At 36.2% G+C, this 20,105-nt stretch overlaps 2 protein-coding genes and 1 pseudogene across 3 annotated transcripts in view; 1 reads left to right on the forward strand and 2 right to left on the reverse strand.

Moving 5' to 3' along the window:
* The window catches only part of LOC147918976 (uncharacterized), a 1,209-nt gene extending 1,123 nt beyond the window's left edge, over positions 1 to 86 (forward strand). Inside the window, exon 2 of the mRNA XM_087503803.1 lies at positions 30 to 86. Within this exon, the coding sequence (XP_087359929.1) occupies positions 30 to 86 (57 nt within the window). The remainder of the gene's footprint in view (positions 1 to 29) is intronic.
* A 4,559-nt stretch (positions 87 to 4,645) lies between these two features.
* LOC147918977 (protein FIP1-like) lies at positions 4,646 to 9,114 on the reverse strand. 2 transcript variants are annotated; one of them, XR_015593652.1, is made up of 15 exons: positions 8,748 to 9,092; positions 8,130 to 8,221; positions 7,876 to 7,980; positions 7,667 to 7,716; positions 7,478 to 7,544; positions 7,319 to 7,391; positions 6,866 to 6,921; positions 6,453 to 6,487; positions 6,250 to 6,343; positions 6,033 to 6,117; positions 5,763 to 5,825; positions 5,531 to 5,590; positions 5,275 to 5,367; positions 5,031 to 5,093; positions 4,646 to 4,864 (listed from the first exon to the last, which is right to left on the reverse strand). XR_015593652.1 is itself a non-coding variant. In XM_087506048.1 (14 exons), the coding sequence occupies exons 1-14, from the start codon at positions 8,804 to 8,806 to the stop codon at positions 4,775 to 4,777; spliced, it is 1,050 nt and encodes a 349-aa protein (XP_087362174.1). In that variant the 5' UTR covers positions 8,807 to 9,114; the 3' UTR covers positions 4,646 to 4,774. The 2 variants fall into 2 exon arrangements, 1 of the variants encoding a protein (XP_087362174.1); XM_087506048.1 differs by lacking the exon at positions 6,453 to 6,487 and having other exon boundaries at positions 8,748 to 9,114.
* A 9,328-nt stretch (positions 9,115 to 18,442) lies between these two features.
* Positions 18,443 to 19,904, reverse strand: LOC147918978 (uncharacterized; annotated as a pseudogene).
* Between the last annotated feature and the right edge of the window lie 201 nt (positions 19,905 to 20,105).

Genomic DNA, 20,105 nt, shown 5'->3' on the forward strand with positions numbered 1-20,105 from the left:
GGCCGTTTGGCCCCAATACAACCAAGTAGAGGCATATGATCGGAGGCAACCCTGGGCAAGTATTCCGTGATTGTATCCGGAAATAAATCATGCCAGTCCTCATTTCCCAAAGCCCTGTCTAAACGACATCTTATCGGTTTTTTGTCCCGCCACCCACGCCAGGAGAGACAATCCCCTAAATAGGGAAACTCTATAAATCCACAATCCCGGATCATCCCATTGAAAGAGAGAAAAGAGGAAGCATGACGTAATCGCCCCCCTCTTTTCTCGTGGTTACCAGTGATTTCATTAAGATCGTCAATAATAAACCAAGGAGTTGTCCGAGAGGAACTAATTCGTACCAATCTTTCCCACACCAAATCTCGGTTCTTAGGAACCGGATCACAATACACAAATGTTAAAAAAAATAGACTTTCCTTTGTAAACCGCTTCTACATCAATCATCCTATTAGATGCCATTAAAATCTCAACATTAAAATCATCTTTATTATAGGCCAAACCCCCACTACAACCAACAGGTTCCACAATTTCTAAATTTTTATAGCCAAAATGGCCTACAAATTGTTCCAAAAAAGAAAAAGGTTGCTTTGTTTCCATAATGAATAAAAAGTCTGGTCTATGTTGAAACCATAGATCCCTAAGGTTTCCTATTGTAGCTTTGTTCCCTAGACCTTGACAATTCCAACTTAGTACATTCATTTAACTGGCTTTGGCTTTGGTGGCTTTCCCTCACCTGGGCCTCCCTTGACACCTTCCTGGGCCTTAGAGGCTTGTTCACCAGTACCCATTACAGAACCCTGCGGAGGACGAGTCCTCGGAGACAACAACAGTGCCGCATTACGTTTCTTTGCACATACACCCCGCAACACCACAGCTTTCCCCTTCCTTCCCTTGTCACTCACATTGACCTTGACTGAGGCAGTCTGGGCGCCCTCCACACCCTCATTACCCAATTCCTCCTCCGAAACCTCTCCCATATCTTGGTCAGTATTCACCTCCCCACCAGTGACCTCCACAGTCTGACCTTCTCCCACCCCAATCTCTTCCGCCTCTTCCATAGCCAAAGACCCCTCAACCTCCATTGAAGGACTGACAATGAGTCTCTGCGAACCAAACTGTCCCACTAAATCTGGAGATGCAACCGTAGTGGGAACACTACCCTCAACCGAATCTACATTAACCGGAAGCAAAACAACACCCAACGGCATAACACCAACCTCTTGGAGTTTGTCCCTCGAGATCTCTTGAGCTGAGCTCTGATGTACAGGTTGCTCCCCTGGAGGAACCACAGCAAGAACCATCGTATCTCCCTGCACCCGCACCACAGGACCCACTGGCAGTGACTCATCACCCTCATCGCTACCTTGGAGAGGAGAAGACAAGATTTGTCCCTCCTCCGCATCCCCCTCCCCGCCTGCAGCGGACTCCTTCTGAACCACCACGTCACCCTTATCTTGAAACAATGCCTTCTTAGCAGTCCTCGACTGCTGATTCGCCAACTCCTGCTGACCCCGCTCAGACAAAATCACACCTATTGGATTTGTGCTTATTCCCATATCAACACTTCGTTGACCCTGTCCCCGTGAGACTTTTTGCTTTCCCCGCACATCTTGTGGTAAACCCATTCCAGAAGCATCCTTAGTGCGCGAAGAGGAACCCGTGATACGCTCTGGGCGAACCTTTGCACCACCATAATTGGGACCCCGATGACCCCCTTTACCATGACCCCCTCCCCGTTTAGCCTCAGACTGAACAGCTCCCTTGTAACTTAAAGCATTACCCTGGGCTTGTCCCACCCCAACATCCATTCTACCCCCATGGACCAGCGGCTTCTTAAGCAGAGGACATACGGAGACGTCGTGACACAGACTGAAGCAGTGATCACACCAGCCATACAACCACTCATAATCCAACTTGACAATTGTAATCTCACCATTGAAGAATTCAATGTCCACCTCGAAGCAGATCGGCTTGAGTCCGTCAATAGTGACTTGCACTCTGCCACGATCAAGATCGACTCGCTCAACAATCCCCAGACCAGAACCTATATCACGAAAAGTGGGCTCTGCCCAGAACTGAATTGGTACATCCGACACTTGAACCCAGAACGTGATCGCCGAAGGATAAGCCGGATCCACCACCGGTGTCCAACGGACCAGAGAGAGCATCCAAGAGTCGAAATGGTATGGACCCTTCTTCAAAACTTGAACGAGGTCAGCTTCTTCATCGAAATCGAATTGAAACTTCCCTGAACCCAATTCAGCACCCACGACCCTACCCTCGACCTGCCAGATCCTTGGCATCATGATAAGCAGTGCCTTCATGTCCTGTAATTTAGGATTGAAGCACCGACCCACCACGGTCTTCGAGTATCCTGCGATGAGGTCCGAATTATCAAAATATGAAATTTTGATTTTCCGTCGAGGTCTCACTGCCTCCGCCATATGATCGACCGAACCGTTTCCCACAAGACCGCTCTGCGACATGTCAACAAACCTCAAGCTCACCACTGAAACTGAAGGGTCGTCGAGAAGAAGAGAGACAAGAGAGATATGCAAAATACCCAAAACCAAAACAACCTCTTTAAGTACCATCCGGACTTCATTACCAAATCGAGACAGAGAGAAACAATCGCCACCACACTCTCGACAAGGAAACTCAGATCTCAACCTTCCAAAAACAACCCGATAGAAGCCGTCGAGATCTCGCTCCACCAGCGATTCCATATCTCTACCATAATAATACCAATAGATCGAATCAGATGAACAATGAAACCTCGGGATATAATAGCCCCCAGCCTTCCAAAATAGATCAAACTTGGTAATAAGGGATATCTGAAGATCCCAAATAATCAAGATCAAATCCGAAAACAGCAATCGCCACACCCAGAGGAAGAAGTAATCACCGATATCCAGCGGATCTCGTGATCGAAATCTCTTAATCCCATCTAATCCGATACCTAAATCCACCAGAGAGATCTCCAAATCATGCCAAAGAAACCCCCGAATCATACAGAAATCAGACCCCAGCTTCAAAACCCTAATGTGCCGTCGCCATTTCTAACGCCCTTGAGAGAGAATTTTTTTGCCGAGAGCTCTTTCTTTTTTCCTTTCATATTTCTCTATTATTTACAAATTCTCTATCTCCAAACTCTAAATTTATAATTTTAGATATAGAATAATGCAAGAGGGTCTTATACTCCCTCCATATCATAGTAAGTAATGTTTTCACCAAAAAAAATTGTTTAAATTAATTATTTCTGTTTTATATTTACTTATATATGTATTTAATTTTTTCTTTCTTGTATTTTTTAATTTTGTATGTAATATATGTTATTGTTGGATATTAAATATATTAACATAATTAATATTATTATTTATAAGTTAAGTATGAAATAATAATAATAAATATAGAATAATATGCCATGTGAGGTGAATTTTATTGCAATTTTAGTCAAACAAAATAAATTATAAATGTAACTCCCATAATTCTAAATGTGATGTAATTGCCATCAATTCTTATTATATAAATAATTATTCTCTCATATTAGTCTTTTCTCACTCTTCCGTTCTCACATTCTCTCATATCTTCACTATTCCTCAAAAAAAATTGTATTTTCTTTTTATTTTGTTGTTGTTGTTGTATGGGTTACAAAACCAGATGAAATATCATTGTAATAATTTAACATTGTTATTTTTTTTTTTTAAAGTTTCATCTCCATTATCTAATTTGGGTTATCATTATATAAGTAATCATTCTTTTCTCCTTTCCCACCATATGTGATGAATTATTAAGTTTTTAATAATCATTGCTTACAAATTTAAAAGTTTTTTTTTTAAATTAAATTCTGAGTAGATCTTAAAATCTTACAAAAATTCATTTTTCAGAAAATTTATGACTTAACATACTAATGTTAGAAGTTTGTCAAAGAAAAAAAAATTAAAAAAAAACATACTAATGTTAAACAATAGCCTAAATAAAGTTAAAGTAAAACGTCCAATTTTTTTAGTGTTATAATAGAAGTACATATATTATATAGATTGAGAAGAGGAAATTTAAGTTCCATTGTAGGTCTTACTGTTTATTAACAAAAGAAATAGTATTTATGTTTATGTATTTATAATGCCATAAAATATTAATTATTTTTCTAAATGTAACTTTATCATTTTATATGAATCATAGTCTATACACAATTGAATACTTTAAGATATAATAACCTAATAAAATAGTTGCTGTTTTTATTATTTTATTTTTATGGAAAATGTATTAGTCTAATAATATATTGTTAGTCTCACTTAGTTATATATGCATGAGACATTGCAGACCTAATATTTCTTATTTTGATTTTTTCTTAATTGAAATATTTTAAATCTATTTAAGCTATCACCATAAATGAATAATAAATAATGCATCACTAAGACTACAAAATAAATTTTATTAAAACAGTTATCACAATGATTTTGAAATATGACTGCAACTACAAAATATATGGCATGGAAAGTACATAGGACTTGATTGCACAAAATATATTATCATCAAAAGAAAAATTAATTTCTTAAGTTTATTTAAACTCATACTACATAGTTTTTAAATTTTGATGTACTGATGAAACAACCCAGGCCTAGCGTGGGCTAATACCTAGTTATGCATAAAAAAAGAGTTTCATTCTAATCAAACATTTCAAGAAAAAATGCAACAAACATTTACAAAATAGTGTCAAAATATTTGTCTACAAGCCATGTGAGTTATAAATAGTTAGATGATGTATATGCTTTTATGCCACCTGCCTCTGGTCTCTTAGAGCCGAAACTTTCTTCCGCAGTTCAAGATTTGATATCCTCTCCACCTCCAGAGCTCGTTCGAGCTACACATTCGGTTAACTTTGTTAGCCTCAGAAAAACAAAACATATATTACGCAAAAGGGGTTTGGATTCGATAAACCCGATATAGGAAGGAAACTATAGAACGATAATTTAACATTGACTTTTCACGAATCATATTGCATCTCTAAACATGCCTAAGATTTGTACCTTTGCAGCTCGCATACTCCATTCTCCAAGAATAGCTCTTAACCTTTCATTTTCTGCAACATACTGTTTCAGGAGTTTCAAAACAGAAGATGATCGAGTTAATTTTACAGATCCAAAGATGTGTAGCCCTTGCAAATTGTTCGATGCAAAAGATTTCATAGTAAAGCATCCTTGCTACACATGATGTGATTGTGATCTTCGTGGAAAGTATGCTATGTTCTTATGTTTATAAATAGTCTCAAACCTGATTATTGGTATTCCGAACGTGTTGTATCTCTCTATCTCTCTCAGAGATCAGAGATCGAGCAAGAGTAAGCTCGGAATGGAGTTGATCCACCTGCAAACATACAATTTTCATTTAGTATCCTCCACTTAGAGATGCTACATAAAGAATATTAGCCATGAAATGTCAATCAGCTATGATATGTTGTCCACCAAGGGTGATAATTAAAAATTAACCATGAGAATTTGCAGTTTATCATTTGTTAACTGAGCTTTACCTCAGCAGAAAGTGTTCGTAGTTCCTGATCACGAGTAGCCACAAGATGCGCCAGATCAACCTGAAAGTTTATCATTTAACAGTTGCAAAATTAAAATCCTAGTGGAAGGAAATACATGGATTTTAAGAAAATTATCAAGAATGTTGTTAGCATGTATCCACACTTAAGGCTCCGCTAAAAAGAAGTCAGTAATTTTGTAATAGAGCAGATTTTGTAATAGAGCAGTTCAAACCTGAGGAGTGCTGCTACTACCATTGGTTTCATATTTGCTTAAAGACTCCTGCAACCGCAGAATCTGGAAAAGAAAAAAAAGAGAGAGGCAAGACACTCACTCAAGCGAAAGCACAGGATAATTCTGCATATAATTAGGGTGGATGATGAAGAACTAGAAAGAGCATTGAACTTAGGATTACTAGTACAAAACTGTAGACTAGTAAGAAACAACACAAGCATCAAGATTCAGAAATTAAGTACTCATGATAAATATTCCATGTATTGTCACCTCTTCACTGAGATAATGGAGATTCTCACGCTGATATTGCAGTAGAGCCATTTGCTGATCAGAAAGGCGACCCGCTTCATGGTATCTGTTTCTCAAGCAAACCAACTAAAGACTTGAGAATGGTAAAAGTATCGCCATGGCATTATAAGGTTGTCATGCTAAATTTGATATTCATGACGACTACGAATATAAGGTTCCAGTGAGATTGTGAAAGTACCTCAATCCCTCCAAAGCAGCTGGTTGAAGGGGAGAATACAGTGAATTTAAGACATCGGGCTGAGAGTTCACTGAGTTATACTGGCGAACATAACCTACCAGTATTAAAATACAGATAAGAAGAGCTGCATTATAACTTAGCTATAGAATCTCTTACTAAACAACTGGCAGAACAATGTAACAAAAGAATGCATTATGCTCTACCCAATGGCTTTTCCGAATACACGGTATGACGGGCTCTGCATTGAGAACAAAAAAGAGGCTTTCATACTGAAACCCAGAACAGCAATTCTAAAAGATACTTGATCTTCTGATATTCAATCACAAACTATAGCCAATTGTAAGAACTGCATACATGATACATATAATTACAAATGTATGACCATAGAATGTAAAAAGTTTCATTTGACCGCAATAGAGCCCAGAGGCAATGGAATTATTTCAGTTAAGCTCTATGCGTCAGGTACATAAGAAATGAAAACTGACTTTAATCTGACACTTAGCAATCATGGCATGAAATTTTTAGACTAAGAAAAGTATCCAGGCTTAACAGCTCTAGTTGAGGTACTAATGCATGCCTAAAAGTGTAAATATGATTTCTGGACCGTATGGCTTACCAACAAATACAATCACAAAAGAAGCGGCAGATATTGCTTCAACAGACATGATGAACCTGCAAGAATATTATGCTCGTAAGCGTTTTCGACCTTGCCAAAACAAAATTTCCTTCACCAAGTTTCTTCAAAATATAAAATAAGAAAGACATTGTCAGCTTCCAAAGCATCAAATAAACAGCTTGTAGGCATTTATCTAAGAATTGGTAAACATGTTAAGTCAAATATGTCCCCTGCGTGAATACCGTTTCTCAATAAGGAGTTTCATTATGTGATAGTAGTAATTTTCTTAGCAAAGTTGGAAGAAGTTTAAGGATGAAGTCAGAATCTTTCTTTTATTCGTATAATCGTCGAAGACTAAAGAAATAAAAACAGAAAATGTGATCAACTGGAACAGAACAGAAAATTCAAAAGAATGTATAAGCAGTAAGTGTATCTAAAAAGAAGGCTGCAGACCTCTGTACAGTAAAAATGGGAAGAACACTAACATATGGTCTCCACACCATGAAAAGCAGCATAGATGCAGTCCCTATAATAAAACAGAGTCACCTTATTGAGTGCAAGAAATAGATATATGTAACAATATATGATTGAAAAAGTAGCATTAAAAATTACCGTATGCCATGATGGCAAATGGCAGACGAACTACATGTTTCAATTTCTGACTGAAACTGTAATAACCCTGCAATAGAAGGTTCGTTCAGAAGGTATTCCGATGAAATAACTACAACTACAATAGAGAATATCGACCTATCTCTATATAGTCTTAGAAAATAAAAAAATGAGCAGTAGAACAAACATTACCTGCAAGCGTATTTTCTGGACCTGATTGACAAAGTATTGCTGAAACATACCTGTTGCAGAAAATAGTCATGATAATTTTATACATATCCTGCAGTAGTACTCATGAGCAATTAACAAATGTACTAGGCAGTAGCATACCACAATATAGTCTGACTTGCTTGTAAACAAAGATTGTAGTAATAAGCTTAAAAGGGAGTATTGTAGTTTACCTGTTAACATCAATAGAGCAACATTGCAGCTACAAAGTATAGATGGGATAAGAGAGTCTACAGAATGAAGTATCCACGGTGCTCCAACTGCTAAAATAGCATAACCTGCCTAAAAATTTAACAAACAGTAAATACAAAAGTCAGACACTCATGTTTTCTCATAATGCTTGTAATAAGGAAAGTTACAAACACTCTTGAGTTAATATATCAAGTATCAACGGTGAATATCAGAAAAAGGTACAGTTTAAAGGCACTTGCCAGTATAATCAGATAAATGCAGCTTCCAACAAGACTTCTAGATTGACGATGACCGAAGAGAGGAGCTTCATGTAGAATATCAAGAAACCTACAATCAGAAAAAACAGTAGTGAAACTAGATGAGGAGCCAATAAAGGATGCAGAACATAAAAAAATTGGAATGATTTTTGCATAATAGCATCATCTGAATCGTTTGGCAGAAAAAGGCATGAGACTAAAACATAGAGAGAATTGAGCAATCTGCAAAATACTTTGAAGAACAAAAGAAAGACGCATTGAATCTGAAGCTCAAAATTAGCTGTGACTAGAGAGAAACAACAAGTTACGTGCTTGAACTTTGTTTGCTCATAACACAGATCATAGAATCATAAACATAAGAAATATAAAACTTGGGAGGATTCTTGCAAACAAAAAAAAAAAAAAAAAATTCATGAAATCTATCTGCCCAGCAAATGTGTACACCAGATGTAAAATGGAAAGTGATTATAGAGATGAGGGTCCAAAAAAAGAACATACTCTTGAAACAAGAACAAACTCATAGCTCGATAACAAATAGAGAAGGAAACGAAACGATAGAATCATCAACAAAGGAAAAGACTTGGGGTTGAGCTTACATAGCATTGTCTTGCTCCGTCGCGGGATTGAAGGATGAAGATCGTCGAGCGTTGGCCATTTTGAGTTTTGGGTTTCTTCTATTCGCTTGTGGGAGTTGAAACTGTATAAAATCTCAAGAGACTTGTAAATTAGGGTTGAATCATATTCGTTGCTGCCCCAATCTAGAGATTTTGGTTGGGAGATGTGAAGAGCAAGGCGTAAGAATTACTAGAAGAGACCATCGAAGGATTAGAATGTTTGGTATAATAACGCTCGCTTAATTGGATTTGTGCAAACTCCCCCCCTCTTCGAACAACCAGTCAAAAATTTTGCTGTCACCGTTGGTGAGATTGTCTGATTGGTCCAACAAAAAAAATAAAATTGAGTGGATTTTGCTGGGCCTAATCGCTACTATTTGGAACTTGTTTAGGATTTTACTGAGATTAAAAAAAGGTGGTGATACATTACAACAAGATTGATAATTTGCACTTTGAATCATATGATAATTTTAAAAATCAGATTCAGCAGATTTGTCACACCATTTCATTTAATTTTTTTTTATCATATAGAATTCTTTTTTTCCACTAAGTAGTAATAATCATTAATAAAAAAATGATTGGCAATCATATGAAGTATACACCAACACATAGTCTAACATGCAAACAATATAAATTTATTGTTAACTACATGAACTATTGTCATCATATAAGAACATGCGTAAAAAACAGAAGTTATGTGTACAAAACATAAGTTATGTGTACAATGCCATAAACATTTAACTACGATGTTTTATTGACCAGAATCAAGAGTTGCCCAGTGTTGACCAGAAAAATATTAAATTCTTTTCTTTTATCCTTTTCTCCTAAAAATAATTATTTTTTATTTTTATATATTTCTGATTAATAGATGATTTGTATTTATTTTTCAAATACATAAAATTCTAATTAAAATAATTAAATTCTATTTATTTACATGAAAAGCATAAATCTAGAAAATAATTAAAAACCAAAAGTTGGTTTTGTAAAATCAACGGTTAGTTTTTAATTACCTTCTACAACCTTTGATTTTACAAAACTAATCTTTGACTCAACACTGTTAAAAAAACAGTTAGTTTTTAATTGCCATCTGAGATTGCCTAAAACGATGTCGTTTTGGTCATACTTATCAAAATTATGTATTATTAGTTCTATAATTTATAAATATTTGTTAAAATATTATGTTATTCATTTAATGATTTGTTTTTGGATTTCAAAATCCACATCATGTTTAAATGGATTGTTTTTTTGGGACAAAAAATGCATTTTTTTGGACAAAATACATGGATTTCAAAATTCACACTATGTTTAAATGGATTTGAATGTATATTAATGTGAAATTAGAAGGATTCAAATCCAAAGCTAAAACATGTTATTTCAAAATCCATGTGTTTTGATTTTCATAATTCACAATTCTATATGGATTTAGAAATTACTTCTCCAATAATATAATTGTAAATTATGAAAATCAAAACAAATGGATTTTGAAATAACATGTTTTATATTTGGATTTGATTCCTTCTATTTTACATTTTCAAAACCATTCAAATTCATTTAAAACATAATTTGGATTTTAAAATCCAAAAACAAATCCTTAAATGAATAACATGACTACATGATATTTTAAGAAGTATTTGTAAATCATAGAACTAATAACACATCATTTTAATAAGTATTTTAAAATCTATGATTAAATAACACATAATTTTTGTTTGGATTTCTAAAACTGTTAAAATCATAAAACCAATAATAATCATATACAATTGTTTTTTTTCCACCAAAGAGTAATAATCATTTAAAAAAATCCGTAGTCCCTATTCTAAGTTCTAAGCTAATTCTATAAGTTTTTGTTGCATTAATTCAACTAATTGGTGTATGTATATCATCAAACTGAAAAAGAGTAATATGTTTTCTAGCCCATTATTTTTTTTTTACGTTAACACACACGTAATAAGTAACGCCTTCGATTATTTCTCTTGTAGATTTTTTTAAACTTTCTATTATGAATTATAATGGCTTCTACTAGTAACCATTAGAAGAACAAAAAGAACAATCCAGAATGGAATAAACAATTTTTGCGGAATAAAAGGAAAAAATGCAGAGAGGAACAAAAAAATAAATGGTAACCAAACAAGAACAATATCTTTTAAACTATATTAAATATTAAATAACTTAAATTTCAATAAAAATATTAATACTATTTTTAATGTGTATATAACAGATTTTACTTTTGATTTTAAAATAAAATTTTTTGAATTTAATTTATATATGTCATATTAAATTAATAAAATTTTAAGAGTAATTTAAAATATTTTTTAGTTTTGTTTACTATATAAACATTATTTTACTTTTCATACAGTTTTCAAATAAAACCTGAAAAATCATTAACATGGAATTCATATTAATTTTTTTTTGTCAATACCATTGTGAAAATATAAAAATTATTATATTTATAATTGAAATATTATTAATAAACATAATTTTTTATATATTTTGAAAAAAAAATTAATGTTTGTTTCTTTTTTTTTTGTTCCATTTGTTTCTCATCAATTTTAGAGAGGAACCTTTTTGTTATATTATTCCTCATTTTGTAAAGAATGTAGAAGAATAAGATGGAAAATTGTTACTTTTAAATGATCAAAGTTTTGAGGAATGGAGAAGAATATCACATTCTGCTTGTTCTTTTTGTAAATCATTGTTACCAATATCTTACTAGTTGGTTGAGCCGTATTGATTTTGCTGAGTTTTATATCCATATATATCTTGTTATCGATATCATTGTTGCTTGATGTTGGTGATGCACCAAATCCTCCCGGAAGTCCGGATTTTTCCTACTTCGCTCTACTCCACCTTGAGGAGATGCTTTGGGAGCACTCGTATCACAAGAGACAGAGCAACTAGTGGTGACTTGCACATTACACTGCCTTTGCGGAATTGCTTTTCAAACTGCCAAACCTTTTTTTTTTTTAGTAATTAATCTTAAAACATATCGATTTTATGTGATTCTCATCTTCTGTCTCTATTGTCGTGAAACTCTCTCTCTCTCTCTATCTCTCTCTCTTGTACTGTTGAATTTGACATAACTTAGCGTGCATTATCCTAAATTATCTTTACTTGATTTTGTGGAACGTTCCCACTGATTGTACCAGTTAGTAGTTAGTACCAAGCTGCAATCAGCAAAGGCCAAAGATTTTTTTCACACGTTTATATCAGATCCGACTCGAGGTCTCTAGTCGACCTACTGGACTCCAATAAGGTAATTAATGAACTAGTTGGGATACTTCATGGTATTAGAGCTCTAATCTCTGAATTCTCGTATGTGTTCTTTACCTTTATCCCTCGCATGGCAAACTTGTTAGCTGATGAGATGGCGAAATGTGCCCTCCGTACTCTGGATACATTTTCTTGTATTCTTGCAGAACGTTCTCGTTAATTTTAATCGAATTAGAAGTTGACCAAAAAAAAAACTTCCATCACACCAATATTTTCATTATAATGTTAAGAATTATTAGTCATTCACAAATTATATATCCTATTCAATAAGAGACTTGACTGATTTGTTTTGAATGAAAGCTTATGTAATAACAACAACAAAGCATTAGGGTAAAGTTTAACACACAAATTGTCTTGAAAATCTTAACATATCTGATCACTCCAGACATGCAAACAAATCTTTGGTTTGTCTAACAAACCTATACAGAGACGACTATCATACAGCAGCATACATGATAGATTGTCATATCAACCATATTGACATAAAGTTTTACTTAAAAATCTTATTGTAACCCTGAGGTTTGATCTTCTGCTAAGCAGTCGAAACTCCTCCTTGTTTTGATGGAACACATAACTCTTGCCCTATATGTCGAGCATTATGGCAAGCATTAGGGTAAGCATTAGCAAGAACACAAAGCATCACAAAAATAATTGGTGGTAAGAGGACAAGGCAAGGATACATGAACAATACTTGTGATCGTCGTCTAGATGCATTAAAAGGGTTTTGTGTTTTTAATTTATTTTCTCATTCTCTGGTATACCGTTTTTTTTTTCTTCCAGCTCAAGTAAATACTTCCACAGGTTCTCCTCGTGTATCTATGAAATGAATCTCAAATATCAAATGTTGAATATTTACTTCCTTAAAAAATATATACGTAAATCACTTCCTTAAAGGAGGCTTTCTTATTTACTTCCTTAAAAAAAAAATTGTAAAAGCTTGGAATTTATATAATGTTGTCTTTCTGTTCTTCAAGTTTTAGTATTTAAGGCTTATCGATGGGTTTTATAAGTTTTAGTATTCAAGTTTCTGATTAGTTTAATAAATATATACGTAAATCACTTCATATTTTAAAGCTAATGTTTGATTTTTATGGACGGATTGTAAAATATCATACAGTAGAACCTCTATAAATTAATACTCCGTAAATTAATAATCTCTATAAATTAATAAATTTCCCCGGTCCCAACTGGGGACTAGTGTAATTTAAGATACTATTCGATAATATAATAAAATAATAATTTTTTTGAAACTCCTTTGTAAAAATATGGTCCCATCAATAATATAAATTAATAATTATATAAAATTATCTAAATATATGTATATATCTACACATTAATTTTTATTAGAGTTCATTTTTAATATTTTTACTGTATAAAAATCTTTGAGTGCTATCTTCAAAACATGATAATGTTATTTTCATTGTAATTGATTTTATAAAAATATTAGTTATAAAAATTAAATCTTATTTTTAATATTTTTTTACCAAATTAGTAAAATCTCTCTATAAATTAATAATTATTAATTTATCGATAAATTAAAACTTCTATAAATTAATAAAATTTCATGGTTCCGACTTTATTAATTTATAGAGGTTTTACTGTATATTTTCTAGCTGATGAAAAAATATTCGGCCATGTGTTGTAACAGGAGATACTACCTTAATATTCAAATGGAGTCTTATATATTTCGCGAAGTACTGAGCCATATTAGAACGGTATTTTGAGATTTTTGGTATTTTTGAAAACAATTAGATAGTTTTTAAAAATTATAATTATCTTTGGATAATTTTAACTATTTAAATAAAAATAAATATTCAAAAAGAATTTGCATATCTCGTCTAAATTTGCTACCCAATCTCTATTACGAATATTGCCCTAAGGAGTAATTATTTAAAAGAAAATGATCATAGGACAGAAAAATTCTGATGGATACAGGACAAGAAGGAACAGGATGAGACGGAAAGAGACATGTTTTCCGTTCAAAAGTAGATACGTCTAGGTTATATAAGCATAATAATCCGAACTAAAACTAAATTGAAATATGATATTTGGACAAATTATAAAACATTTTAACAAATTTAAAATTTAAAATATTTAAAATAATATAATTATAAAACATTTTAACAAATTTAAAATTTACATGAAAATATTTGTTATCTGGTTGTTGTCTTAAAAAAAAAAAACTTGTGTTTTTAACCTAATCGTCTAATTTTTTTTTTCAACTGAATGATTCGATATATTAGCAACTTAAGGCCGAAAGTCACAAAACAAAAGAGAAGGAGCGAAAGCAATCATCAACAGAAAAAACCATTACACAGGCATAATGCATTTCTCATTTTCGAACAAGTTCTGTAACCAAAAAGGATAGCCTAGAGCTATATATGATTGCAGTCGGTCCTCCCTTGTGACGCTTCTAGCGATCAAAAAAGCTCCCAGATTAGATTTTCTTTCTTCTAAGACCAGTCTCCACTATGGGGAGCCAAGGCCAAAAGGATGCGTTCCGAGTGGCACTTAAAGTTTGGCCACGCCTCAGAGCGATTTACCGCACCTACTAGTTCCTTTGCTTCCAGAGCAAACATCACACGAGGAATTTTCAAGCTTCGCATACTCTCCACTGCCCACAGACATCCTTCGAGCTGAGCAGAGTCTTTAGAGTCTATAGAGGCAAAGCAGTTCTTTCGTGAATAAGGACAGTACCTTCTCCGTTTCTAAGAACCCAAGACGCTCCACCTACTCTGTTCACCTTGTTCCCAGAAGTACCAACATTGCATTTTAGCCAAGGTTTCGCCGGAGGTCTCCAGGTTTTCAAGACTTTTTGCGGAGTCTGTATAATGCTCTCTTCTTCTGCATGTTCCATTTCTTGTGCTTGGAACCATTCATCCGAACTTTCTCTGATCTTTAACAACAGATCTCTTTGCATAAAAAGCAGACCTTCAAAGATAAGGTTATTCCTGTTTTTCCAGAGAAACCACAGAATCCACGGGAAGGATCTTCGGGTACCTATGTCCAGGCTTAGGTTCTTCCCCATGAGCAATGTATCATACATGTTCTGGTAAACCGAGTTCTGATCAAAGCCACCTACCGGGTTAGGGAACCCAGAGAGAGCCCATATTTGTCAAGCAATAGTACAGGTGAAGAGGACGTGATTGATTGACTCACCTTGTAATCCACAAACCTGACAACGCCTGTCCATTTTAGTGCCCCGGGTTGACATGTCACTGGAATAGCCCCACTTACCGCTTTCCACAAAAAAATCTTTATCTTTGAAGGCGCTATGACTTTCCAGATTTGATCTTTAATTCCGTTTAGAGAGGGAAGCGATGTTGCTAACCGGATTGCTTCTTCTTTAACTCCATGAGTAGCAAGCCAGTACCCTGATTTTACACTGTACTCTCCACTTTTGTTGTGCATCCAACATTTATAATCTAGAGAATCCATGACAGGTTTTGAATTTAGGATTAGCTTGACTTCTCTTGGGAAGAAGAGATCCTCCAAAGTCTCCAAGTCCCAATCCTTGGCTTCAAAGTCAATGAGGTCTGCAACTGTTAGATCAATGTCTACTATAATATTTTTCATCAGGGGAGCTCTCATGCCTTCATCAGAAAGCCAAGGAGAAGTCCAAACTTTTAAGGACCTTCCGTCTCCTACCTTTTGCTTTAACCCTTTTTCTAGCAAAGATCTGCCGTGCAATATGCTTCTCCAAGCAAAGGATGGTCCAGAACCAAGATCTGCTTCCAGGAATGAAGACTCACTGTAGTATCTACTTTTGAGGAACCTGGAGAAGAGACAATCGGGTTTCTGAAGTAGCCTCCATGCTTGTTTAGCCAATAGCGCTTGGTTGAACAGTTCAATATCTTTAAAACCAAGTCCACCCTGATTTTTTGGCAGACATAGTTTTTCCCACGCAATCCAACTGATCTTTCTATGATTTTCCATTGAGCTCCACCAGAATGCTGACATAGCTCCCGATAATGATTCACAGGTACCTTTGGGTAGTCTAAAGCATGACATGGCATACACCGGCATCGCCATTGTTACTGTCTTTAAAAGTATCTCCTTACCTCCTTGGGAAAGAGTTTTAGCGTACCAACCCGATAACCAGTTCTTCATCTTCTCGTGTATATATGCGAGCATATCTGATTTTGAACCACTGAAGCATTCCGACAGTCCAAGGTAGGTACCAGCTCCTCCCTCTTCAGTGATACCCAACTTAATCTTGATTACTTGCTTTGTCTGATCTGAAACCTTCGCACCAAAGGAATAGAAGACTTGAGCAGGTTTATAGTCTGTCCTGTCGCTTTCCCATAGATGTTCAAAATGTTTTGGAGTTCCCCACTTTGATCTTCAGCCGCTTTACACATAAATAAACTATCATCTGCAAAAAGGAGATGATGGATGGAAGGACCTTCAGGAGAAAATTGCATTCCATTTAATAACCTATTATGCTCCGCTCTATTCAACAGATGAGTGAGTCCTTCAGTGCATAAAATGAAGAGAAACGGTGAAAGAGGATCCCCTTGTCTGAGCCCTCTCTGCGGAGTCACCAATCCATGAGCCTGACCATTAATTAAAACCGTGTAGGAAACCGTAGTGACACACTTCATGACTAGGACCACCCACCCATCACTAATAGAAGGCACCTCAAGTAGCTCCATTCCACACGATCAAAAGCCTTAGACATATCCGTTTTCACGGCCATGAACTCCTTTGCTAGCATGTCGTGGGTTCTCAAATCATGGACTACTTCATGTGCAATAATGATATTATCAGAGATTAGTCTATCAGCTACAAAGGCTGATTGGTTAGGGGAGACTAACTCTGACAACAAAGGTTGAAGTCTTGAAACTAAAATCTTGGAGATAACCTTATACATGACTGAGCACAGACTAATAGGCCGCAGGTCTGACATCAAGGAGGAGTTGACCTTTTTTGGAATAAGGCAAAGTTGAGTGAAATTCCATTCCTTTTCCAAGATGCCTTCTTCAAAGAACTTTAAGACTTCCAATGTCAGCTGATTCCCGACTATCTCCCAGTATTGTTGAAAGAATAAGCTTATCATACCATCTGCTCCAGGAGATTTCGAGCCTTTTATAGAGAAAACTGCATCTTTTACCTCTTCTTTGGTGACTTTAAGAATGAGCCTGTCATTCATTGCAGCTGTAACCCTTGGTTCAAAATCTTGGAAGAGCTCATGGGGATCCGGAGGATAGGACGAAGTGAAAAGGTCTTGGAAGTAATTGGTTACAACCTCTCCTTTGGACGCTTCTGATCGATGCATGATCCCTTGAGGGTCCAGAAGTTGATCTAAGCCATTTTTGGTTCTTGCAGTCTTGACCGAGGCATGGAAATACTTAGTGTTTTTATCTCCTGATTTCATCCAGTCCTTTCTGCATTTCTGTTTCCAAAAGGACTCTTCCTTTCTATGAGCTTTTACCATTTCTTTTTTCAGCCAAGCCATACGCGCAAAGGAAGGGACTAATGCCGCATGTTCCAGTTCAGTATCTCTCTGGATTTGGTTGATCTTTTCCTTGGCATTCAAATCGCTTGTCCTTTTCCATTTACTGAGGGCTTTCCTACATCTTCTCAAACTTTCTGAAACTGACGAACCAAGAGACGAAGAGGAGGCTTGCCAAGCTGCTTTAATAGATTCCAGGACCAAAGGCTTATGCAACATTCTCTTATCAAACCTGAAGGATCCTCTGTAAGTCTCTTGTGAAGAAAGGAGATGCAAAAATACAGGTCTGTGGTCGGATCCTTTCTTGTCTAAGAATAACTGATTGGATGCTGGGAACTCCTTGAACCACTCCTTATTCCCGAAACATCTATCCAGCTTACATTGAATCCACAAATCCCCTCTTCTTCCTCCCCAAGAGAAGCTATTTCCTGATCCCGACTGCTCCTCCATATTGCAAGCCTTTAACATGTTTGCAAAGTCCTCAAAGGTTTTTTCATTTCTGGCTGGACCTCCAAGTTTTTCCCCATTGTGTAGGATTTCGTTCAAATCTCCTAGCATACACCAGCTCTCTTTCCTTTGCAACCCGATTCTTGTGAGTTTTTCCTATACCACGTGCCTGAGATCATATCTTGGATTTCCATATATACAGGACAGGAAAAAAGAATGATCTCCAACTCCTACCTTTACATCCAACACATTTTTATCCATAAACAAGAAATCTACAGAAACGTTTTTCTTCCAAAACAAGGCAAACTTATGTTCACTGGATCAACCGTATATACCTTATCATACCCTAGCCAGACTTGAATATCTACAAGCACATTCCTTATGTTCATGGTCTCCATCAGGAACAGAATCTCAGGAAAATGCTTTTTACGCATCTCCATGAGATGTTGAACTGTCAAATCTTGAGGCCGCCCCAATCCCTGACAGTTCCAACTGACTATGCTCATCAGATGGTGGACGGTCCCTCAATTGGGACCACCTCTGGTTTTTTGCGCTTTGCGACTTTTTGGCTCTCATCTGCTATGTCTACTCCTTTTCTTTTCTCCACCCATCCTTTCTTCAGACTAATATTCTTGTCTGCCTTTTCTTCTTTTGATCCCAAACTTGATCTTCTTCTTTTACTGAAATGGGGTCTTCGTCGGATCCCTGGCTTTCTCTGCTTCGTTCCGGATGTCCCTGCTTCAAAAAAGCTAGGCACATATTCCGTTGAACGAGGCAGAGAGGAAAAGAAGTATGTCGAGTAATCCCCTAGCTTATGGTGAAACCCCCCTCCTTCAGAATACAAGGAATGATCCTTGCCTTCATTGCAACTGAGCTGATTATCCGAGACTATTTCCCCTGGATGAGAGCTTGAGGGTGGCAATATCGAGTCTCTCTCAGTTTCGTATCCAAAAACTAGGCCCTTTTCTTTATTCAAATCCTTGGAGACTAAGGGATCAGGTTCTAGTCTGAAGACCATTTTTTTCAGCAAAAGGATCCTTTTCGACCTCAGCTACGGACTTCTTTATTTTTTCTATACGGAGCCTTCGATCTTCACCCTCTTTAGCTACCCGAATGTATTCCCGCATACCTTCCAGGACAATCGGGTCAATTCTTGGTCTACCCAAAACTGGGTGTATGCCCACTTGCTCCTCGCTCAGAACCCCGAAGAGAGGGTCATCTTCTTTTAACATAAGAGGCAAAAGCTGCGAACCCCTTTTCTTGTTCAAATCCTGTTCAGCCGCAAAGTCTTGAGACTGCTTTAGGAGGAAGGGACAAACCTCCTTAGCATGAGTGAGCCTTTGGCAGTGAAAGCATCTCCTTTGAACTTTTTCATAATGGTACCAAACTGTGGTAGTTTGCCCATGAGGAAGGTTGATTACCTTTAACTTTCTCAGGGGTTTAGAAACATCGAACTTGATCTTCACTCTAACAAAACCTCGACTTATAGGTTGTTCTGGGTCGAAGACCACTTCTAACACCTGACCAACTAGCTCTCCAAGCAATATAATCACCTTTTTCGTGTAGTAGTTGATGGGGATGTTTCGGATTTGGACCCAAAGAGGGATGAATTGTAACGAATCTGGAAGGGGTCTCTCTGTCCACCTTTCCATCACTATAGCCCACTCATCGAAGAATTGGGCACCTTTATTCAGAATCTCATTTAGGTCTTGCTCCGATTTGAAGAAAAACTGAAACCTTTCTTTAGATATCGCCACTCCCCGAACCTTATCTCCTTTCTCCCATTTCCTAGGCATATTGAGGATCAGATTAGACATCGATTGCAGTTCCGGGTTGAGAAGCCGACCGACCAAACTTAGATAGTTTTGCTCACAGGAGCTCAGCTCTGGAAGATTCAGCATACCAAAGGGAAGATCTTCTTCCTCTAAAGACATCGCCATAAGAGCTTTGTCCATCGCCGCTGACATGACTGTAACCGGAAGCCGAAACGTGGAAAAAAAAGAAGAGCCTACTAACTTCCAACGACCCGAGAGGAGAATAGGAAGGGAATAGAGACCCAAAGATGAACCAAACTCAAGAACCACGGAAAGCGGAATAGTGAAAATAAGAACACCGAAAGAAAAACCCTAGAATCCACAAATATCCTATGATGCACGGGTACGTCTATT

The sequence above is a fragment of the Camelina sativa genome, chromosome 20 (assembly GCF_030686135.1).
Source record: "Camelina sativa cultivar CO46 ecotype springtype chromosome 20, ASM3068613v1".
Classification (NCBI taxonomy): domain Eukaryota; kingdom Viridiplantae; phylum Streptophyta; class Magnoliopsida; order Brassicales; family Brassicaceae; genus Camelina; species Camelina sativa.

Bases quoted from the DNA above. Each gene is read 5' to 3' on its own strand.
- LOC147918977 (XM_087506048.1), bottom strand. From the start codon at position 8,806: ATGGCCAACGCTCGACGATCTTCATCCTTCAATCCCGCGACGGAGCAA. The intron at 7,545-7,666 runs GTAATGTTTGTT...CTTCTATTGCAG, and splicing joins TCCAGAAAATACGCTTGCAG to GGTTATTACAGTTTCAGTCA. The intron at 5,368-5,530 runs GTAAAGCTCAGT...GTATGTTTGCAG, and splicing joins TACGAACACTTTCTGCTGAG to GTGGATCAACTCCATTCCGA.